This window comes from Phasianus colchicus, chromosome 9 (genome assembly GCF_987193195.1).
Source record: "Phasianus colchicus chromosome 9, bPhaCol1.hap1.1, whole genome shotgun sequence".
In the NCBI taxonomy this organism is placed as follows: Eukaryota; Metazoa; Chordata; class Aves; order Galliformes; family Phasianidae; genus Phasianus; species Phasianus colchicus.
This window is the reverse complement of record NC_143444.1, coordinates 9010195-9035198: the sequence shown is the minus strand read 5'-3', so window position 1 is coordinate 9035198 and position 25004 is coordinate 9010195. Positions and strand designations below refer to the sequence as shown.

At 41.7% G+C, this 25004-nt stretch overlaps 1 protein-coding gene across 7 annotated transcripts in view; it reads right to left on the bottom strand.

The window, feature by feature from the left end:
* The window catches only part of DNM3 (dynamin 3), a 168595-nt gene that overhangs the window by 2700 nt on the left and 140891 nt on the right, over nt 1-25004 (bottom strand). For 2 of the 7 annotated variants that reach the window (XM_090146094.1, XM_090146090.1), the window contains 4 exons: nt 21575-21739; nt 17013-17239; nt 15770-16006; nt 132-202 (listed from right to left, as the gene is read on the bottom strand). In XM_090146094.1, coding sequence (XP_090002220.1) covers nt 132-202; nt 15770-16006; nt 17013-17239; nt 21575-21739 — 700 coding nt within the window. Of the gene's footprint in view, nt 1-70; nt 2792-15769; nt 16007-17012; nt 17240-21574; nt 21740-25004 lie in introns of those variants that run through there. The other 5 variants (XM_090146091.1, XM_031595697.2, XM_090146093.1 and 2 more) reach the window with 3 other exon arrangements.

Genomic DNA, 25004 nt, shown 5'->3' with positions numbered 1-25004 from the left:
CCAGCAAGCCGGTCCCCCTAGCAGATCCCTGAGAATATACTGGTGAGCTCTTCCTCCTGTCCTTCAGGCACAGAGCAGGCTACTGCCAACTTGCTCCTCTGAGAACAAGGGATGGGAGAGACACAGCTTACCAGAATCAGGAGCCAGCAGGACAAACAAACACATTCCAGGCACTGTACAGCACGAGGAAAATGGGTCAAAGCTAGGGAGGAGAGTATGTAGTCAATTGCAAGTGGCAATTTCTTGGGAATCAATTAGCATTTTTCCTAGGAACAATTCTATATAGTTTATTCTAAAAAGTGTAGATGCAATACATTCGAGGTGAATTCATCAATCTATGGATCTGTGCTCAACACCAATTATTAGCTTACACATGTCAAAGCTCTGTATTTCAGGAGCAAGTTCTTACTTAGATGTGATGGAGATGTAGAGGATGGGAAGGCTGAGCAGCTGCACTCCTCGTCCCATGAGCTCAAAACTGAGTGCAGAATGCATTGCTGCTGACACTGGGGCCACTGCACTGAGCTGTGCTTGACAAAAAGGGTCATCAAAGTAAATTAAGGAGTCTCAAGTACAGAAGGCTTAAACACACCTTTTTAAGTCAAAACCTATGTCATTTAATTGAGGCTCCTAACTTACCAGCATTGCCACCCTCATCTCCCAAGCAATTACACCAGTCTGAGTCATCCCTTCTCTTTCCACAGAACAAATGGGAGACCTTGGACAACTCAGCCAAGTGCTTAGGATAAAGTGGGATAAACACAGCCCATGGGCTCGCCTAGCACTGAACGAATACCAACATTTGGGATTAAGGTGACTTTCTGTGGCTGAGGTGAGTAGTTGAGTTTACAGCCTTTTCATCCTTGAAAGCTGATTCTGTGTGCTCGGTGTGGAGGATCTAAGTACCCCAAACAAACAGCAGCCATTTAAGCAATCTTCTGAGCTCACCGAGATGCCGGTGCTCTGACAAGTTTCCCCGTGCTTCAGATGTTGACCTCAGCTCCCCAGGTGTGTGTCACAAGTGTGTGGTTGACAGGAAATTAAAGTCAGGCTAGCATACAAATCACGATGCTTTCCCAAACTCGTTTCTTTTCTACAAGCAGAAACACGATTTGCTTCGGTAGTGAACATAACTGTTATTCAATCAGCAGCCTGGGAATATTTAATGGGCAAAATCCCCACTGGTTGTGGCTCCTTGATTGGATTCTTCCTAACCACGGGGCTGCAGCATACTGGAGCCCTACATACAGCTTCAATAAGTGAATTTATTAGACTGATTATAGTGGGGGACTTTGAAACCACCAATCGCTTTGCCTAGGGATCTGTAACCATAATTGCAATAACAGCAATTAATACTTTCTGACTACACAAGGCCAAATTCATCTCTGTTTTAATCCTGTCAACTCAAGAAGTTTTAAACTACAAGGGTGACGCTGACCCTAAGTGTTTAAAGTTAAGGAATGCAGTTAAGACAAAAGGTTTTTATATTACTTTAATACACAGTGTAAAACAACAGGCGGAGAACTTTTGAAAGTGAACATCTGCTAAAAAAAAATGCATGGCCAGGATGCACAGCTGAGCATTTCTCAGCACCTATTTGGATAAAATGACTCCTAATCTGAAGTGAGTAGGATGTCAAGCGACACAAAGGGAAAATACTTAGTGGACGTTGTGGAACTTTATCGACTGGTGTGAGCAAATATCTCAAACCCAAATGGGATCCCTTGGAAAGCCCAGATGCAGATCTAGGCCATAGCTCTGAACTGGCTCCCACAGTGGGCCCATTTACAGCTGTGCATATATTTATACATATATACATCTCTCAGTTCTCTGGACCCTGCCACGCAGCATATATATACATATTACATGCTCTCACTTACACACAAGGCTTCCCGTGAGCTCAGTGGGAGGACCGATGTGAGTGAGCGCTACCAGAGGACAAAGCAAGCTGGCACATCCTGCTCTGTCACACACTGGCTCTACAAACTGCCCTTCTCACATCTTTGCAGCAGGGTGAGCCAGCTCCACACCTTGCAAGCTGGGGTGCTGCAGCCTGGTCCTTACCAGCCACCCAACCAGCTCTGCCTATCAGCCAGCAGAGGGGAAGGAAAGTAAAGCACACACTGTCCCACACACACCCTTCTAGTTTAGTGACATTCCTTATAAACTTAGCTGCAGATAAGAAAAAATTATAGGAGAAGCAGCGTTCCAACAAGCTTCTTGCAAGAGAGATGAAAGCGTGAGGCCTTCAGAAGAGCTTGATAAGAAACCACGTTTTTCTCTGCCCGGTTTAGTCATTAACAAAGAAAGTGGGCACAACTGTAAAACACCACGTGACAGAAAACATGAAAGGTACAAATAAAAGCAAGATTTCTGCAGGTAAGAGAAAAAGAAGCAGCTAAAATCAACACGTGCACAAACACAGACTCAAGTCCTCCTTTGACTGTATAGGATTGTGAGCGTGGGTGCCTGGGTGAACACGTGTGTCAGTACATTAGCTAACATCAGCTACTGCAGAAGGAAAAGTCAAGACAGCACAGACCTTCCCAAAACATTTAAGAGCTCATAAACAATGCAGAATGGACAGAGATATATCAGTAAAATTGGTTACTTGCCTATAGACGTCCATACATGCGACTATACATTGGTTATTGCAACAGTTATCAAGCAGTTTGCTTCCACATATTTGGTTAACAATGAGTGGCATGCCAGAAACTTCATTTAGTCTAACAGGGATGAATCTAATGGACGAATTACAGTGGGCCGAGTAGGTGAGGGGGGTGGTCTTCGACTGGAGAAAAAGAGAGAAGAAACAGTAAGCACAAACATTAAGAGCGATCTCTGCACCTTTTGTGGCTGCTACATGAACCTGCACATGCACCTAAACACAACCATCTTATTTCCATGTATACTGGCACCCGCAAGGAAGAAAGAAAGCAAAGGGTTTGCAGCATGCATACCGTGCATCAGTTCTCTCACATATTTGACAGCTCTCTTCTCCAGCTCACACTCTGCTTAGCCTCTGAACACAGCCACTCTCTTCTGCCAGGGAAATCAGCAGTGGATGGTCATTATTTCCATTTTTTCAGGGGTCAACCCAGCCTGGCCAGCCACAGAATGGGCACATGTGAGGGTCGTCAGATGCCTTCACAAAAGCAGCCTGCAGCGACTTCGGCCGCTGTATGCAGAAGAAAAATCTGTGGCTTCTTACACAGTTGGTCTTACTGGGACCACAGCACAGAGAAGTGGTGGCAAAGAACTGGTTCTCCTCCAGTCTGTTAAAGGGGACGCGCCGACCCTACTAAAGTTGCAGATAGATTATCTTTGGTCACAATGCAACTGCCTTTTACATTTCTGCTTATATTTAGGGTACACAATCCACATCAGCACGGCATGGAAATAAATCAGCTTTGTTAGGAGGAGTGTTTTTGTAAATATTCCCTTTCCCCTGGGCTAAAACACCTCTCTGCCACGCAGAGCCTTGCTGAGAGGTACGTATCTGTTTGGCCTTTACTCCAGCACTGGTTCAGACACCTCTGCCTGGTGCTGCCTTGTTCTCTATCATCTCCTAGCGACTCTGCTCCCTCAGCTAGCTATTCAGCTCTCTCCAGCAGCAGTGTGCTTCTCCAATTTATTCCATTCCATCTCTTAACACAGTGTTTTTGCCCCCTACTTTCTTTAATGGGAAGTACGAATGCTCTCTCTGTTCCTTAATCTGACAGAGATCATTGTAAGAGCATATATCTGAGCTTGTGATCTGAACAAGGGGAGCCAAGAGCTCTTCAATTCTAATCCAGCTTTGGCAGACTCTATCAATGACCCTAACAAACCACAGAGCCCTCTCCTACTCTGTCCTCTACCTGTCAAAGTAGGAACTGCCTGTCTCTGAAGAATATTACAAAGAAAATTTGTCTCGTTCTGTTAAAATTAAATAGAAGATGAAAAGAATACAACAATGTGTTAATTTTCTTTGAACTGGAACATAATACATGAGACAAATTTACACTTGACCAAAAAAAAAAAAAAAAAATCTTGCTTGGCTTAAAGTGCATCTTGTATGACAATATTCTCTTTTGGTGAAGAAATGAGAATTTTAATCCCTAACATGCAACAAACAGAAAGCGTGCCAACCAAAGCGTTCAAGTAAATCAGCAAGCTAAAACAAAATAGGCAAAATATAATTTCTTCATGGTGTATTTTTCTTACAGAAAAATGTTACTGTGTTAACTATTGTTCCTTGTGTTGCTCCAGTGTAGGTCTTCTGGACGCATTTCCAAAATTTGTAGTTTCATAAAGAACCACTTCTAAGGCTCTGTGTTTCTGCTGGGTTGCATTAAATTATTCCTTTGTTGAAATGCCTCACATTGCATTGTTTAGCGCTTACTGAAAACATCATATCATGTGTATACAATTTACAAACAAGGGAAAATGCATACAGCTGTCTTCATATCAAATTTAAAAGTTACAAGCCAAAGCATGCATTTTAATATGAGGTTGAATGCAGCACAATGAGTTCAAATAATGTAATTTAGTCAAATTGCTGTTTAGCCCAGCTGGATCAGAAAACTGGAGGGCACAAAGGGAGGTTATCCTGGATTTAATCACCCAAACCAAACCTGAATCAAAGTCAGGTCTGAGCCCTCTTTTCTCCTTGACCCAGAGCTGCTGCTGCTGCTGCACTGGGACAATTATATTTTATTTTCCTTCAAGCCCAATCCAAAACTGCTCAGAAAAATACAGGGATGCAGTGAGGCACAGGCAGACATCCTCAGCCCCATTCCTCTCCTCCATCCCATAATGGTGCTGCCTTGCTCCATGGGCAGCGCAGCTGCTCAGAGCTTCCTTCTGGCTCCTTGATCCCACCATGGCTGGGGGAGTGGGATGTGCCCTCTGGAAGTCAGAAGCACCTTCTAGAGGAGTGGCAGATATTTCATAGAATAGAATCGTGGAATCATGAGGATGGAAAAGATCACTAAGATCATCCAGTCCAACCATCAGCCCACCCCACCATGCCCACTGCCCACGTCCCTCAGTGCCACATCTCCGTGGCTCCTGAACACCTCCAGGGACAGTGACCCCACCACCACCCTGGGCAGCGTTTGGGAAGAGGCAAGGCTTTGGAGACCTGCAAAAGCACCGTTCAGTCTCCTGGGCAGTCTCTGGGTCTGCGTGCCTGTCATGCAACAAGATGGGCCACGGGCCCATCACAGAGCTGCAGCTTGGGAAGAGACCTGGCCTTCATTAGCTCATGATGGCATGAGCTGGAGCTCGGGGCAAAAAGCGAAGGAAAGGACAAGCCCAGAAATTGTCTGTCTCTAGATTTCCCTACCAAGGTGACAAGCCACTACACAACCATTTTTTACTCTGGAAGCACAATTCAGACTTTTTTTTTTCCTTCCAACAGAGAAGTCAACCCTAAGGGCTGAAGGAGAAGCCTACCCCCATGCCTCTGTCTCTCCCTCCATCACAGCTGGATGTGCTGGCTGTGATGGAGCAGTGCAAGGCCTGGCACCCAAACTGCCACCCCAGGATAACGGAGCAGGCACCTCCCAAAGCACAGATCTGAGGCAGGCTGGCCTGGCTTTGGCACGACTGCTTTCTGAGCCTGAAGTTGAGCAAAGGTTAAATAAATGTGCACTGCTAGTCTCTCCAAATGGCAGCCGTGCAGAGGCCACCAAGCAGAGCAGCAGAGGGAGCTGCAGCCTGCCCCTGGACGTGCAGCTGGGGCAGCCACAGCACAGCAAGCCCCCGCAGGTCCGGCTGCACTGGCTGCCATGGCAGCAAGGAAATATGTGACTAAGCCCTATTAAATGTTTAGTCTGGAGCCAAAAGATGAGACACGGAGAGACAGCACAGAGCGCATTTTCTCTGTGTTATCAGAGCGATTCCATCAGCAGCTCCTCCCAGGCTGCAAGGGGCTGCTCCGGATTCATAGAAAGCTCTGTCTTATAAAAACGGCACTTCTGCACTAATTCCTGTTTGCTTATTGTCTCAAGCATTTTCACTGTGTTTTGTAGCTGTGGGGCCGAGTCCTGCTGCTCAGCCCCTCAGCCCCTTTACCACTCTGCTGAGTTGTTTGCCTTTTTTTTATTACTATTCTTTTTTTAGTTTTTCCCTTTATTTTTAGAGTAAAAAACAAAAAAAAAAAAAACAAAAAGGGGAAACAGTGTTTGTAAAAGTTAGTGCTAAAGGGGCAGGGGATCACAGGTCCCCAGGGTTGACTAAACGAGTCTGCAGAAAGAATCAGTTCTTCTAACTAGCACACATTAAGCAGACATAAAGAATTTACCAATGAAAATTGTGGACTAAGTATGTATTTAATAACTCCCTGATGTTGCTGCAGGAACTCCTCCTTTGAAGAACTCAGTGGGATTTTGAACAAGGATAACTCTTATCCCCATGCAAAAGCTTTTTTAAAAGGAAAAGTTTTCTATTTATTTTTAACCTAAGCAGCACACCCCGTTTTTTTTAGTTTTAAAAGAAGTCCCCAAAAGCTGCAGGTAGGCAAATACAGAGCGAATGAAGTGAAATAAAGCAAGTCTAGACTTAAAATGCGATCAGAAACATATGGGAGCTCTTCAAACATTTGCCTTCTGCAGAGTGCTATCACTCCCCACACAGAGTCCACAAAATATGCTTTCAGTAAAGCAGAGCTGTAATTACCATGGGAGGCCCCGTTCTCAGAAGATGGCTTCTCTTCTCGGAGCACAGCTAGCATGCTTCTAAATAAAAGGCTTTCGTTTCCACTTACGTTTTACATTCTTGTTTGCTTGTGACCACCAGAGAACACTTGCGGAAGGCATGCACATAACTGTATTTTATGATACATTCCTATAGATCTGGAGCTGTAAACAAAAGTCCATTATTCTCTCCCTTTTCCTCGATCTGTTTCCCTATAATGCAGGCCCCTTGGAGTACCCTGTGATGTGACATTCATTGTTTTTGCAGAATCTAACAAGAAAACAGTTTTAAAAAATCTCTATATGGCTCTAGGTCTGACTGAAGGCAGATTTTAATTGAGGTGACAATAAAAATGTGGATGTGAGTCATCCCAGAACAGAAAAGTGGCTTATTTCAGGTGAGATATAATATCAATTCTCAGTGGTGTGATTATTCAGAGGTACAGGTAGCCCGTTTCCTAGGCCTGTCCTTGGGAGAGTAATAGTGCCTTGACTCATCTGACTTCTATATGGCTTTCTCAGTTTCAGTAAGATTCCGAAAAGACCCACACAACTTTGGCTCTGCTTTTCCCAGTTCTTCTATCAATCTATCTTTATACGTTCCCTCTTGACCTTCACCAGCTTCTGCATTTGGCAGAAAATCCAAACCAGAAGTGAAAGGGCTGTAGTTTAGCAGGGGGTTGGACTAGATGATCTCCAGGGGTCCCTTCCAGCCCCTACAATTCTGTCATTCTGTGTAGCCATGATGGCTGAAGAATAGAGGCAAGGTATGGTTTGCAGGTCTGACTAGCTTGTCTAATGTCTCTGCTTACTTCAAACTCTTCCTGGCCTATAGCAGAAGCAGCATAGCTGCTCTGGAGTCTCCAGAACATCAGCTCAGGAGGAAGGATCTTGAGTAGAAGTGGGAAAATCATGAAGAGGAAAGCAACTTAATACTAGTGACAGGTCACAAGAAAATAGGAAAAGCAGAAAAAGGATGAAAGCAAGAGTGGTTCAGCGGAGTCACAGACAAAAATAACTAAGAGATGTTATGGGAGAAATGAGAAACAGCCCTCAGTGGTGATGAAAGAGGAAAGTAGTGGGGAACGCTTGCTTGTAATGATCCCTTACCTCAACATAATGGCCCAAGAGACTGAAAGTTTCTCTCATTTGTTTCTCTACTGAAAACTGTTATTTTCAGTATCAAACATGAAGCATTGCTAGTAAGCATGCCAACAGGATTCCTGTTGGAGGGCAAGTCAGGAATGGAAGCACTGAGATGCACGGCATGCTATTAGAGGTGAGTGCCAGTTCTGAAGCAGCCCTCCAACAGAACATGTATGTATCAGGCTCCACATAGAGAGCATGCTGTATTGCCAATACTTGCACAGCTGAACCTCACTATTTCAGATGACCCAAACAATACTCAGTCAGGGGAATTTTTGTGCTTAGTATAAGCAACTTAAAGTAGTTAGATCAAGTGTTTTTATCTGATGCCTATTTCTCTTCAGTGAAAGAAAAAAAAACAGCAAATGGGAAGGATATGTCCTTCCACTAGACAGCATAAAGCAGCAATCTAAATCTCCGTTAATGCAAATGCTAGCACTGTTCCAAAGCATTAGGATTACTGTGGTTCCAAAGCATGTGATTTTACATAATATGGATATTCCCTTCAGAGGCAAAGAGGTCAAAATATGATGCTCCACTAGATTAATTTCTTTGCAAATCAAACTGGGTTTTTTGTATGACCATCACAGATTAACATCTATCACTGACACAAACTTGTTGGTGCGTTTAAGAGAATGCTGCATTTTGAAATTAGTTGTTTTAGGGAATTAACATGTCATATGGAAAAAAAACCAGCTTGAATAAACAAAAAAAAAATAATAATTCAATGGAGCAACCAAAAAAGACTATTATTCTAAACAGTGTGTTCTTATTTGCCCTTCAGCAAGGAACATGACAAGTTTGCAAGCTTGCTAAACATTAGAGGAGGTCTGTCCCAACCCTTTGGAAATCCAAGGTCAGGATGGTGAAAAGGATCAAAAATCCATGAGGAAGAAGAGAGATTTAGGAGTTCTTAGTGATACATTCTGAATGCTGCTCTTCCTTTGTCCATCTGCAGCAGATGATGACAACAGAAGGAGGAACATCTGATCTTTATGTAGTAGCTCAAATCTTGTGTACTAGTCTGTGTTCAGCTGTGCTGTCCCATGTCAATGTAAATCATGTATGAAGTCTTTGAAGGCCATAGCTACTTCTGCTCACTCTGTTCTTTCTTCCTACTTATACTCCATCTTCCTTTCCCGGTTTCTCTGTCTCCTCTTTACTTCCTTAAGGCAAGAAAGGGAACAAGCATCTTGGCTATTACCTCCAGCTGGACTAGCATGCCTTCTTGTCCACGATGACAACAACTAACATTATCTATATCAATCTTGTTAATGCAGCCTTTGAGTGCCCTGTTTTTCAGTAATGATCCAATACAGCTTGTGGGCACAGGAGAGTTTCAAAATGCCTGCAGGTTCAGGAAGTTCAAATCATCATTGTTTTCTTTTTAAAAGTACGTCATACATTTTCTCTTGCAGCATAAGGAAGACTAGGAATGTACTACTATTCAATCCACTCTTTCAAATACGGCCAAAAATTTCCTGTTGAACACCCTTGCTTTAATCCTATATAACCTTCATGTTGTTAAATTACTCTTCTATGAGACTGAATAAATAACTGAGACCAAAGCACATCTTTGGATTCCTGTCTGTATTTCTGGCAAACAGCATTTGCTATTGTTTGACTCTACTCTCCTTTTTCAAGTTGAGAGATGTTAAAAATAAAAACCACTTCCTTTTATTGATAGTATATTGATAGAGAAAAGGCTAAGGTGGCAAAAACAAAAAGCAAACAAGCAAAAAACTACTGAAAACACCTAGCTCAATAAAATTAGTCATTCATGCAGTTCACCAGCTGACAATCCCAAAGCTGACTTCAGCTGTATTTGATTGGGGACTGCACTCACAACATCTTTTTTATCCCAGAATGACTTCTAACAACTCTCTTTAGGTCACTTATTTCTCTTCTACCTCTCTCCTGCATAATTTTTCATTACCCTTCTCCATCACATGGGATTGGTCAACACTAAGAGTAATGAAGAGCCATTTCAATCTGATCCACTTATAGCTGAATTGTAGAAGTAACTCACAACGGTCCCACATGAAATGGATCTCTCCTTATTCACCTGATTTTAAAAACAATTTTTGGTTGAATAAGTTTTCCGGAGCAAGTAGCTCAGGAACAATACTAAAGACAATCAAAACTACCTGAGCTACAAAAAACAGATTAAACCTAAAACCCATGTAGAACAAGCAACTCTTCAAACATTTGTTCAACTGTCCTAGCGCATTGCCAACCACAGCACATAATAACATGAAAAAGGAGAGCCTTTGGCTGATGAAAGGAGATGCTGATGGAAGTGAGATTCAGTGGCAGCAGATGTAGTACCTAGGCTGCAGTGTCTGCCATCCCATGAATTTCGTTATAGCTGATCTTCAGGAAGTCATTTGGAGGGGGAGCACATGGAGGAAGGTGGTGAACAAAATGCTTTTGCAAGTCAAGGAGACAGCCATCCTCTTAGGGGTGAGCAATTGCTGCAGCTCATGGAGCAAACTCAGGGACGCTCCTGTCTCTGATGGCGTTAAGTACAGGCTGCTTAAGAATCCCTTCTGTCCATTTCTGCTTCAAATTTCTCGTAAGAACAGTATTGAAGAATTATAATGAAACCACAGGAGTTGTTATATTGTGATATGTCACAAGTTTTTAAAAGCTTCTGCGACGTATTTTCTGGCCAACCCCTCCATTGTTTATCCTCATTCAGAACATTACTTCTTTAATTGATTCTGTTAAGAATGAAGCTGCCAGGTGACCATATTCCTCAATTTTTTTTTTGCCATGTAGTATGGCTACCATAAGCAGTGTAGCTAGAATTTCTAGAGGTGGTCACGGCCACTAACACCAAGCTGCTGTTAGAATAGATTGCCAGATATTGCATTTTATGGTTCGAAAACAGGATGAAAAGCTTTAAAAGAAGACAGAAATACAAGGAGCAGGAGACAGATTTACTAAGGTGCCAAGGAAGGGATAAGTTGGAAAGAAACCAACAAAAGACAGTGAGAAGGAAAGGAGGGAATATGTGGGGAATGGAGACAAATGTTCTAGGCAGGAAACCAAGTGAGGGGAGAAGGTGAAAAAAGAAGTAGACAGGATGGTCAAGAAAGGGACAGCAAGGGACATGCAGAAAAAGGGGAAAACAAAATAGTGATAAAGGAGTCAGTGGAGGAGGGGGAGAAAAGCGGAGTTACTTTCAAACAGATAAGGGGAAATAGAATCTCCAGCTGAAAGCAGCCAGTAGCAAAAGGAGTGTATTCCTGGGTGTGCCTTTCAACAAGAACTGTAATTGAGACTGGTAACAAATTGCACAGGGATGTCTTCCCATAGGGCAGAAATCCCAGAAAGAATAACTGATATTCTCATAAGTCTTGTGATTTGGGGCTCTTTAGACAGGCAGAGTTGGAAACCTACTGACTACGGAAGAGCAGTGTTCCCTCCTGTGATGGGCTCTGGCTTTGCATCACCCGTGTAGCTGTAATATTCTTCTGACCACAGACGTGAAATGCAGAACTGAAGTAGTTATACTTTGACTTCCATTTTCCCTTTAAATTCAGCAGACTTCTGAAATCCCTCCGGATTTGTCCCTTTGCTTACAAGAAACATTCCTAATTACCAATTATGTCTTGTGAATCATCTTCACTGAAGGTACATTCAGAGGGGACAAACAGATTCTACTGTAGGACAAAGCTGTACTCTTTTTTGTGGGCATTCAGACTGAGATCATCCAAATCAGCATGCAGTTACTTTAAAGCTAGCACCTATTCACCCTGCCATAAGAGTCTGAAGCAGTGGCTATTTGATTATTATTTATATTCCATTAAAAAAATAATGGTAAGCTTTTAGAGCTGCAAGAGGAAGATGCCCAAGCTAACGTAGGCTAACCCTTCTGGCCTTATGTGCCTATGCATTATGACAGACTTTAATAAGAGGATTTGCATGCAATTTTGCAGTGGATCCTCGTATTGTTCAACACAGTGTTAGATGTTAATGCTAAATGTTTTGAAAGAACACTAATTCATAAAATCTATCACAGAAAACTGACTTAATGGCTGATGTTTGGCAATCAAAGAGCTGAGTTCAGAGCCTGCAAACCAGGAAATGTTAGGCAGTGATACTTTCTGCAGTGCCTCTGGCTTTGTTTGGAATTCTCTGACTGTAATTACTATCAAGTATAAGCACCTTTTTTATGCTGGGTTGGCAGAGATACATAATGATGGCTAACAATGCAGATTAGCTACAAACACAACAGGTCATATAATTAGCCCTAGTGAAACAATAGAACATAGATGCATGGAAGCATCTTCTGTGCTGGCTGGCTGTGGATTGACGTAAATTGTATGAAGACAGCTGAAAGAGGTGGCAGGGAGATTATGGGACCACTGGTGAACGGCATGAGATGAATTATGAATTCTCTCTGCTCTGCTTGCCTCACGTGTAAAGATTATCCTCAACCCCAGGGGCTGTGCACCAGCAGCCTTGAGCACAAGTCACAGGCGCTTTAAAATATGTATATTCCTGCCTATTTGAATGGACACTGAAGCCCTTCAGCTTCTCTGTTTAACCAGGTCCACATCAAGCAGGGTTTGAATGGCAAAGTGAGTCTTAATCTTCGGTTCTTTGTTGGGGAAGCCTTCATGAAGCCATAGGGGCACTGCTGAGCAGAAGACAGAGAGGAAAGGGGAGCACCATCCCACCCTCACTGACACCAGGGGTTCTGCTGCCAGGAGAAAAACATTTCCAATTCAATTGTTCTCTCTGTGGCAAAGCTGAGATTCTCATTTAGGATATTTAAAAATCATAAATCAAAGCATCCCACAGTAGAACTAAATTGATCAAGATCAGGCTTCCCAAACAGGCAGGCAAACATACATCATGGTAACTACAGAGGCTCCGGTGCCTGCTTCAAGCAGTCCTACCAAAGTGAGTGCACAGCTGCATTTTCTTTCAAAATACTACTGCAGTCTTTTAAGAGAGAGAGGGAATAATCTAAATTCTGGCAGCAGAGAATATTTCACAAATCATATATGCTTTGGCATCAAGCCCTTAACAAAGCCAGGGGCCTTTACTCACAGGCTTTGCTGGGAGAGATCCACCCACCTCAAGTGGGATTAATTAAAAGAGGCATGTATCATGCAAATAGTTTCTGTTTCCTTACAGAAATATTCAGAGCACATAACCCAAAACAGCTTTAGAATCAGAGCAAAGCAAGGAAGAAAATTATTTCCTGCCCCCCTAACCGCTTTCCTTTCCCTGTACAGTATGCAAAGAATAGTGAGAAAATGCAAAAAGCTCACAGTTTCTGTACAATTCCTTTGAATAAGTGCTAATAAAAGCTGGAAGGGAAGGGGGGGAGTGTGGTTTTATTATTATTTTTTTAAAGGCATGGGCAATATTGCACTATAAAGTAGCAAATTCTCCAAACTAAATGTGTGTTCAAACACTCATTGGAACAGGATGGTTTGAATCTTACCCCTGGAAGTAACCTTTTATCTTAAAGCAGAACACAAGAAAAACAGAATGCTACTTCTTTGTGTGTCAAGACTTTCACCTCCATGTGACAACGATGGGGCTGCAACCAAAAAGCTCCTATGGAAAGCTGGATGCTGACCTATTCCCTGGATGTGACAGATCCCGACACTTGAAGAATCACTGCAGCAAACAGTGGCAGCACAATCAGAGCACAGAGCCTCAGCTCAGAAACAAATCACGGAGAAAGGTGAGGTTTCCTCAAGAACTCTTCCTCAAAATGATTTCTTTTTCCTTTTAATATCTCAGACCCATTTTCTAAGTCAATTTCCTATGATCCTGCGAAGGCTGTTATTGAAACCAGATCAAGCGTAGCAGAAATTCCAGGGCTCAAAAGGACTTTTAATAGGCACAGGAGCCCACCACACTGTCCCCCTCAGGTGATTTCCCCTGCAGCCCCTTCCCTGGGATTTCCTCTCCCGGAGTTTAGTCAGCAGGAGAAACCTGAAGTTTCAGCAGAATGGCAAACCCTTCCTGCATTCCTTAGCATCTGAGATTTTTACGTCTGAGGCTTTCATAGCTCTAAAAAAAGAGGGCTAGGATCCAGTCCAGAAGATGTGTATTGCAGATATTTTTTTCCACAAAAATGTCAGGCACTCGTACATTCAATTATGCATCCAGCTACAGCATTTTAAAAGCACTGACCTCCTTTATCAGGCCCTGCTTCACCTGCCACCAGTGGCTGTCATAAATTGAGTTGTTCACAGGCTGCTTACCCCAGGTGTCTTTGTGAGCTTGGAAATTCCCTTCTGGTCTCCATCCCACCTATCACTTCAGCATCAAAAAGATGATATCAGACATGCTCTTGGCAAGCCACCTCAGGAAAGCAATGCTCATGCAGAATCACAGCCAGGCTGGACAAAGGACACATGCTGTTCTCAAGGCAAGGTGAGAGATGCTGGAGAGCTATGGTTCTTTCCAATAGGACAACTGATGAAACGCTGGACCTCCTGTCTACATCTGGTACGTCATTTAGCCACTGATGGCACAGTGGGAACACCTCTGCCAGTGCCCTTCAAGCTCTCCCAGTGGGGAACCCCACCTGGGCTTCTTTCTTTCCAGTGTGAAGTTTAGTACCCAGAAAGGGTGTTTCTCCCTAATGTGAGCTATGGAGTATTCACTAAGATGAAAGAATGACTTTCATGATTAGGCACTGCAACTCTTTTTGCATAGAAAATAGATAAAAATGCTTCATTCATTTGATATACCCTCTTTAACTGACTTATTTTTCATATTATAATGGTCATAATGATATATAAGTGCTCAACTTCAGATCTAGCAAACCCTCAAACAGCGTGATATGCATCTCCATATTGTATAATATATAAATGGTGATGTTAGAAAAACTGGGCATCGCATTTAAGTTGCTGACAGCTACAACCGATCTCACTTATTTAAAAGAAAGTATTCAGTATTTTTTCTCCAGAGGCAGATTACAGTTTTATTTTCCATTACTATTTCTAAAATTGAGAATGCACACATTTTCTTTTTGTTTCTGTTCAACTAGGTTTTTTGTTTGCTTTTCTCCAAACTGTAACTAAGCCTAATATAACAGTTAATTTATTAAAATTGGAGAAAGCCTTTGTTCCAGCATTGCCTAATGTGCCCATGCCTCTCATAATTTGGGAAGTTACTGAAGCTCTAGGAGTTAGAGCCTTTCATATATGAGTGATTAAGTGTATTATGTCATAGCAAAAATAAATACTAAGGACAAGTTTTTCATATAACTTATATTAAAAAGTGGTTAATGCCACACAAAACTATAAAATATGAAAAGCTACTTTTAAAAGTACTGATAACTGCAAAGTTGTCAGAAGGAAAGGAAACAATGTGATCATTAAAATCCTGTTCCTTAACTAAACATGTTGTGCTGTGTGACCTACACTGTTAGACAGCTGCAAACTGTTTTCAACTGGCTGTAAATTATTGCCTTGTGGAATAAAAATCAGACTCCTATCAGTTTGTTCCACTGATTCTACAAGGCCTTGCTCTTGTTCTCTCCTCAAAGAGCTGCTATTTCTTTTGGTGAGCACTCAAAATGGTGAAAGTGAGCTATTTGTTGCACCACTGCCCATGTTCTGGTGGAGGTCTAGAGGACTTGACTCTGTGAACAACGCCTGTGTTCATGATACCACGTAACCAGAACAGGGGTTTTTAATGTAATATCATCTAGTTTCTTCGAACTGACTGACAAGAAGATGCTTTTTGCCACGAATACAAGTATCTAACTTTCCAAAAAGTCTTCTTTGTGCTAGAAATCGGTTCCTCAGAACACCTTTGACTCTCTGCAGGGAATACACGGTTGTGCTTTGTTACTGGACTCACTCAAAAACAGAGCTTGACTTTCCTGGGTCGTGCAGCATCTGTCTGTTATGCTACGGGAAGAGAACCATGCCCACCTCCAGGAAGCTGAGACATCTTACCTTGGGACACTGGGAGGAGCCCGCGTCGGCCGAGATGGAACTTGGGGAGGTCCTCCATGGGCTTCACCACCACTTGGAAATGGTGGCAATGGTCCTGGGCGGAACGGGACCGGGGGAGCCCCTGACTGAGGGCCTGGAGATGGGATTGCAGGAGCAGGTCCTCGGCCAGATAAAGGTCTGGTTGGGGGATTGTTTAATGTAGGCCTCCTCTGAGTTGAGGGACTTGGAGGAGGGGATCTAGTGAAATACCAGAGATTGAAGATGTTTGGTACAGTGTGAATATTTATTAAAAAAAAAAAAAGAAGTTGTTAAAATCTTTTTCCTTTTTCTTTGCATCCCCTTTGCTGCCAGTTTCAGACCTACATGTATGTCTAACATATACCATTCCCACAGACAGCATGCTCTGAGATAGACAAAATAGAAATACAGTCAAAGAGCTAAAATGTAATGGATTGAAATGCTACAGTTCTAACAGTGTTGTATGAAAAGGATTTGCTAGGACATGCAGCCTGAAGGACTGAAGTTTAATAAAAGCTTGCAAGAAAAAGCCTTGTGAATACACAGTTGGGGTTAGTTTGCAGACAGGTGGGATTTCTGCAATAAAGGAATCAAAACAGTATTTGGTGGCAGAAGTGGCTGCTATCTGAAGCATCAGACAAGCTGTAAATCCAACATAACGTATTCTAACAGACAGACGTCTTGTCTGGTGTTTATATGCATACCCACAGAATGTGTATATGTGGAAAAAGGTTTTTAAAAAATAAACATGTAGATGGGGACATACAGCATGCATGCAGGTTCACATCTGCTCTGGAGCACAGTATCTGGATTTCTCAATTTGGCTTCCAGCTGGTATAACATGGTAGCACACAAAGCTCCTGGCACTTTAGGTAAGATGCAGCTCACTGAAACCAGAACTAGAAGCAGCTTTTTCTCGAAGCCAGGCTTGAACAGAATACAGGATGGTGGGAAAAAGGCTGATGGCTTTACTAGAAAGAGCTCATAGGTGTTTAAAGTCTTGTGTCAGGTATTCTAGGCAGCATGCAAGAAAATAAATCCGCATGTTCTTTATGTTAATGTACTCTAAGCAGCTCAAAATAGCATCTAAATAATACCAAGATGTCTGGTTTCCCTCACAAGTGTCATTAAAGACCTGCCCAAAACACAGGTAGGAAGGGAGTTGCTAATCCTAATAACGTCTGCCTGTCCTAAATTTCATTGCAAAGCAAATGAAGAACCTTACCTGCGGGCCTGCTGAAGCCAAGAATCATCTACAGGAGGTGGTGCAGGGGTTGACACAGTGCTGGTGCTGATATCGCCAATGATTGCGAGGGCTTCCTTTAGAGCTTGGTACATGCGGAGCATTTCATCTCGCCTCTGTGCCTGTTCAGCTGATTCCTCCATTAGAGTATTTTGGTCCTCAGAAGAATACAAGTGAGCCAGGAGCTCAGCGTTGATAAATTCTTTCACCTATTTCATTGGACAAAACAAATCCACAAATAAACAACAAGAAAAATCAAAAATAGAGCATTGAACAAATATAGTGGGTGACCCACAGAACCAGGAGACAGACCTATCTAAATTGAATCTGTTTTTCCTACTGCTTTGTTTACATCAATTCTTGGTCGTGCAGCTTTTTGTTAGGTCCAATGAGGGACTCAAAAATGCTGAACTCAGAATGATCTGATGGTGCAGCAGCCTGGGGGGGGAGCTGAGACCCAGGGAAAGGCTGGCATACAGCTGGGCAGAGCAGCTGGAAAGGGATGGACTGGACATTTCAGCAGCTGTCTGCACGTAGGTGGGTTTAAAACAATTACAAAACTACATTTTGAGATCACTATTCACATCTGAGAATAAGACAGTTTTGTGCAGTCCCTTCACAATGAATTGTGGACTTCTTTCTGTCTTTGAAACATCAGACATGGTTGGAGTTAACACTGGTCTTTGTCTCTAATACTTACGTTTACAATTAATTTCCAGGGTTTCCCAGTGGCTCCCAGAAGCTGGTATTTTGTTGTAATTCTAAATGGCTTACCCAGAGGTAAATGGCAGCCATTATCAAAAACACCAGATACTAAACTCCCTTGAGAATGTGAAATTTAAGGCCTTAAAGCATCTCTGTCAATTATTTTCTTAGCAACGATATACCTTGCTGTAAATGATGCTCTTCATCTCCAGCAACTTTGCCAGATTCTAAATATCCCATCCACACACATTCAAGCTGAAGGAAGAAGTCTCCAAGTAATATAATTCAATATATTGATTTCGTGCTATGCCTGCCCCAGTTACGGAAACCTGGGCCACAATAAGAAAGATAAAAAGCTAGAGGTGTTCTGAATAAATAAGACTTTGGTAAATAGACCAACTGCTACCTACTAAATCTTTGTATTTGAGCCTTTTGTCACTGTTCTGATCTATGTCTCATTTGTTCTTTTTTTGCTCTCTAAAGCTGTGGGTTTTTTTTTGAGCTGGAGATACTACTACTACTGATACATTCCCAAGATTTTGATTATATAAACCTGAGCTCCATTTGCACACGGGTTTGTGCTAGTCAGCTACAATGATATAAATCCTGATGAGTCTATGGCAATGTTTGCATTCATGCAAGGTCAGCAAGGGCAGTCAAGCTGTGCAAATCGTGTAGGACAGCAAGCAGAAGGTCAGGACAGATCTTACAGGGAAACAAACCCACATTGAGCTTGGCTGTCATTTCCCATTCATGTATGATAGGAGATGCTCAAAGTCTTAGCAGAGCCTGCAAAACTTTTCCATGAGTCTCATGCTGTTTTCCAGTAGATGGTACTGATCAAGAGCCAGAGTACACTACTTTCCTCATGATTGCCAAAGACTCCACATTAAAAACAGATATCACAGTTAAACAGCATCACATTCTACTTGATGAAATGAGCGTTTTAATGGCAACACTTCAAAAAAAAAAAAAAAAAGAAAAAAAAAGTCCTAAAATTAGATTAAGGCCAGAGCTGATTGTAAAAGCATTGCTAAACCACAAGTATCTCTTTGGAAAAAAATAAAAAAAAAAATGCTGTGATGTTTATCATGAGATCCCTGCCTGCCACTAGCACAAACTTAAGAAACTCCCTGCACTCTTCTGAAAAGGAAGACTACCGTATGAAGAATGGTTCTTGAATCAACCTCCTTCCTTTACTAGATAGAGGAAGGTCTTCCTAAATAGCCTTTCTCTGGCTTGGGAAAGGAAGAGAAAGTGACACTTCATGAGCTTTTGCCTTTTTAGAAAACAGAAACATTCGCCACAATGTTTTAAAATGTTTTCCTTTACAGACTTCAGACCAACACTCAAAGCTGAATCACAGCCAGCATCCAGAACACCCATACTGCAAAGCCTGCCCTGTCCCTCCAGAATGGGGTAAGACGGGCTTGCAAAGAACTCTGATTTATCAGTGGGCAGGCTGCAAGCAGCAGAAAAGCCTCAGAAAATTAATTCCTTAAGGTTGGTAGTAACAAGTACTCCTGAGATTTTTTACTCAGCTGAGATGAATATTAGCCCTGGTTATAGAGCATGCATTATCTACTCCAAGACCACCCCTCTTGAATAATCTGCGATACCTAGGCATCAAGAATAATGGTGAGAACTCTGAAATGTGTGTTTTGTTTGTGCATGTTTGAATTTCTAATGGTAACTCAATGCAATTCCATGCGGTAAATGTATTTTCTTTTAAGGTAATCAACATCCACCCCTAAGGGAAGAATAAGGGATGCATTTGGAATACAACAATCTAGGTTTAGGCCTCAAAACATGCTTAGGGACATCATCTAATTATTTTCTGTATGCTGAGTTTGAATTTGATACTTCCCCTGAATTGAAAGTGCTCATTTACAGGCCCACAAAGTGGAAAGGAAGTTCTAGGAGGACTTGGGAGGTAACAATTGTCATGGAAACAAATTCCTTGGGATCAATCTGTTTCCAGACTTTTGAAGACAACAGAAAGTACTGACTATTATCAGCCAGAGGAAGGGAAATATTTTCACTTAACTCCTAGTGAGTAGGTTGGACTCCTGAAGGCTCCGAGGAACACATGCACTACTGAATGGCACCCACCTTCCCTCACAGCTCCATTACTTTCCAGGTCTTTGAACAACTTTTTGACCTGCTTTAGCAATCTTAATTCAAGCATTCCTTTCTCTTTTTAATAGCTCTACTTTTTGAAAAATTCCTATTTTAGTTACTATATTTAATGTGGTATTTACTGCCTATGCTGCAAAGAAAAAAAAGTGCATTAGAGTTTTCAGTCTCGTTCTTTACAGTCGTTTAAAAAGTTTTGACTCTTTGCCATGAATTTAAATTCTAGAATCGAGGCCTGGTTGTCAGATCACTAGCAAGTCCAAACACAGGCATGGACTAAACGTGGATGATGTGGTAAGTATGCTGTTTCTATGTGCCACTGTCAGCCAGCATGGCAGGCTCCTACCGATGTAACAGTTGGTGAGATTGCAAGTACAAAATCTTCTGAGTAAAGCAAGCACTTCAGAGACCCTTAAACTATTCCATATGAGGAGGTGAGTGGCAGAAAATTTAATGTAAACTTTCAAAAGGAGCTGCTCACCAACTCTGCAGTTCATGAAATGAGAGCTGAAAAACAGCCCTTTTAAAAGGCACTGAAGTTGTGCTAAGTGGAAGAAGCAAGTTGCTAGCTATGACCTGGAAAGAGCAGAGGGAATACGCTCACCTTATAAATTCTAGACCACGTCTGATTTCAGGTGGAGAAAAAAAATAGGCAGCTCCATTGTTCCCGTGCTCTCTGCAAAAACTCACCCGTGACTGGAACATAATTTGGAGTCTGACTTCCTTAAACTTACAAGAATTCAACAGAGTATCTCTTGCCCTCCTGCAAAAATTCTACTCGTTTTGTCTTTCCCTGGAACTGCCATGAAATTTCCTGTCCAGCCACCTTCCTCTGAGGTGAAACACAAATTCTACAGGGCTAATGAAATTCATCAGCGTAAAAACAGAGGTGACTTCAAGTCGAAAGTAAACAATCCTTTTTTATCAGATTTGTGTAACACCACGCTCGTATTTGTAACAACTGATTGGCAAAGGTACTACCCATAACTAACAGGAACTGTGCACTCCACATTAATTCCTATGGCAGCAATGGCTCTAATAGCCAGCTCAGTTCAACAAGGTCCATTCAGTACTCTGCCAAAAAGGAAAGGCTGAGATTCTAGCACAGTGGAAAAACAATGATATTTCAAAGCTATTTCTTTAATCAAATAATCTTCAGATCTAAGAAAGACACACACGATAAATCAAACAACCACATCTGCTTATCTAAACAATGGCTTCTAGATTTATTCCTTGAAAATGGTATTCAGAAAATATAAAGAAACCCAAATAAAATAAGAACTGCTTTAAGAAACTGTGACAAAGGACTACAGACTGAAAATCAAGGAAGCACTGCTCCACTCCTCTCACAGACTGCCTAGATGGAGCTCCCAACCCCCTTTTTCCTGCTATATCAATAACAGGGCAGAAAAAAAGGATCTTAAATTTACCTTTAAATAATAACATATTCTGATTAAGACATGAATTCTATCTTCAGCATGCTGGAATTAACACTCAGCACTGTGCCAGACTTTCAGAAGGCTGCGGGACTTTGTGCTACTAAAGAAGACTGGAGCATTTTGTTTTAAGTGTGACATTTATGGGATCATGTTCTTCTCCTCAGTTTGTACTGTTGTTGCTGCTCTGTTCAAGAGGTATGTTTGTACATATGCAAGAGATTTGACAAGACGTTAAAACAGTCTAGAATCATGGCTGTTACTTACATTATTGATCATAAGGTGCATGATTGTTTTCGGTATCAAATCTCGGATACATTTGTTGATAATAGACATGTAGGAGTCCACCAGATTTCGAATTGTCTCCACCTGTCTCTCCAATTGGGGGTCCATTGAAAAATTGTCCGCTTGGCCATTCTCATCATTTTCAGTCTGCATGGAAGAAGAAAGGAAAAATCAAATATTTCAGATTACAGCAAACTGGAAATATATTGGGGGGAAAAAAACAGACTTACATTGTAGTAAACCAGTAACGCAACTCACACAAAGAATGTCTGGAGGTTTTCAGATGAAGATGTGTGAAGGTACATGAAACCCCAAGAAACTATTTCAGATCACCGGCTGCAATATTTAGTGTCAAATCTTTTACCATCCAGATCCAGCCAGCCTGACTCATGCAGTAAAGCAATGCTGTAAGTCTGGATATTGAATTTTACCCTCCTATGGGGACAAAACTTCCTTGTTACCCAAAGCTGACTCAATTGTGACAAATTCTGCATTTCAGCCTCAGACTTGTTAGATGTGAATAGCACCTATCTAAACAAAGGATTTATGAAGGATAACAGCAAAAACATCATTGGTTCCAATGCTCATAACATAAGCTGGTTTATATATTAGAGATCTCTTTTCCATTGGACAGAAAAAAAAACTTCTTTGTATGTAAATAGGTGACCTAATTAAAGAAAATACGAGGAACTTTAACTGGAAGCTAAAAGGTATGCACTTTGCTTTGGTCTGGCCTTTGCAAACCCAAGAAAACTTAGCAATAAAAGAACAATATCCCTTTGACAAAAATCACACTGCTTTCTGAGGCTCACAGACGCCAAAAGAATGGAATTTCAACCTGTGAAGTAAAAGGGCAATGTCCTTTCCACAGACTGTGACACATAATAGTTCTCCCTGAAAACTAAGACAGCCAGCACTTCAGCCATGCTAGCATGAACTAAAATCTAAACCTGTTCTGTGGACAGCACGAGGAAACAGTAATTACTTGCAAAAATTAATAAACTACTAATAGCAACTAGTTATATACCAGCCAGATATCTCTACCAGCACAGTTCCATTGACAGCATAGCACTGAGCTAAAATTTGCACATCACCAGTCCTTTACAGACTCCTCAATCAGTTGGAATTGGTAGCCAACCTGTTAGCAAAAGCCCATTGGAGACAGATAAGCAAAAGGCACCAAAGAGGCACGAAATGCTGAGCCACGATTACCCTGAACCTGACTTGGAGTACTTTGTTGTGTATACCAAGTACAGTTTGTCCATGTATTCTTACTTCTGTTGCTGCTGGTTTATTTTATTTTATTTTATTTCTTTCTGTTTAAATGATAGATTGCAGTAAGATTCTTAGCTTGCTAAGCAGCAAAGTGACAGATGTTTATCATTATCCTCATCAAGAGAATGTAAAGTAAAAGTAGTAATTTGTCTCTGATCTTAAAGGCAGAGAGTGATACGTCTGCAAACATTTAACCTTTTATATACAGGCACACAGGTGATATTTACAGAAAGTGGGTAATACTTCAGGAGTCCGTGTCTTGTTTGAAACTGTAATAGAGCTGATTTCATACTGTTGATTTATTTTCTCTAAAAATTAAAAAGTAATTTACTAAATTAAATTACTTACAGTAATTTATTACAAAAGCTCCTGACCATAGCATTCCTACTGACAGGCCATCCCAAATGAAGGCTTCTCGTGCCAGCAAGCACCTTGATGCAAGTGTTGGCATCGCACCACACACAATGGATTTGTTTGCTTTTAGCAGCTTTCCCTGTTACTGCAGTACACCTATGAAAGTCATCAGGCTTCTTCTCAGTGCTAAGAGCAGCACTTGAGAGCAAGGCTGCATCTTAATGCGGGGCATCATAACAAGATAGAAGTGATGGACGCACTCTATTCCATTTTCATTCCATTCTTTCAGAATGGTTGGGTTTCTGCCGAAGCATCACAGTGACTCTAAGTCCAGTCCAGACATCCTTCAGCCCAGTGCATGCCATCTGCATTCTGAAAAAGCATTCTCAAGTCTCCGAGTAACAGCAGTGTTTTGCACACATTGCACAGCATGCTGGCAGAAGTTGGAATGGAGGCCAAGAGGTATCAGCATGCTGAGCAGAAAAAGAAGAAGCCTAGAAATGGATTTCTCTGCCTCTATTCCCAAGGGTCAGGGCAGCCACCATCCCCTTTCAGTGCTCATCATCCACAACTTGTTAATCGCAATGGCAAAGCTTTAGGTGCCAGCACCACCACAACTACAGTCATTTTAGGAGCTTTTGGAAGCCTACAGCGAAGAAACTATGGAATAAACGAGAGCTAAAAATCAAGTAAAGAAAATGAGATTTGCCTGTGCAAAGTGAAATTGAATATCAGATGAAAATACGCAAAGCTAGATATAAGAAATAGGAGAAAGAATATATAGAAGGTAACGTGGAAGCCAAGATGGTGCTTTCATTTACATATAGGACACACTGCCACAGAGAGCAAAGAGACAGCCCTTCCTTTCTAAGTTCTCCATATTTAAAGGAATAAAAATAATCTCTCTTCCTTCAGCTCTGCAGAAGGTCTCACCTTTCATAAGCTGCCTTACGATCCTTGCAGGACACGCTGCCAGTGAAACACCAAATACACAGCATTGCTACTGTATTACAACCACTTTTCTGTACTAAAAACGTTTTAGGATTAATTAAAGCGTCACACAGGAGATAACTGAAAACTGCATGTGAAATTCAAACCCCTGAAGTTTGTGGGAATTTTACTGTTAGCTGCAGTGGGAAAAGGATTTCAGCCTACGGATGCATTTTGACCAGAAAAGTTATCAGTCTTCTGAAGACTGTAAACTCCTTGGTGCAAGAGGAAAGATTTAATGTGGTGCAAAGGGAAGGAGGCACGAGTAATTACATGCAATCCAAAAAAAGGAACAGTACTTCAGAACAAAAGGATAATTTTTCTGATCGGGGGAATTATAAGACTGTTGGAGAGTGTCTCGAGAAATATCCAAGAGAACTAATTCCTTCTGAAATTCACAGTAAAGCAGGGTAATACACTGAAAACAGTCCTGAGCTGGCCACACAGAGAGCAATACTTCTAATTTCCATGATTTCATTACATTCAGGGCAGCTGCCAGCATATTTAAGAATGTCTTGTATAACATTCCTGATGTCAGTTCCAAGAAGGAGCATTTGTCTAGCATTTTCATTAGAACAGTGTATCAACCAATTTTGTGTAATCAAAAAGGCGTTCAATTAAAAATGACTGAGGGGAAGCAGGCTGGAAGGTGACTGATGAAAGGGTAAAAGCCAAAGCAGCAGCAAAGCAATACTCCACGTGCTACAAAATGAATCCATGGCTGCTGTGAGAAACCAATCATTTAAAAACAACTTTCATATCTTTCATTTACAGATGCAAGTTCATAACAACA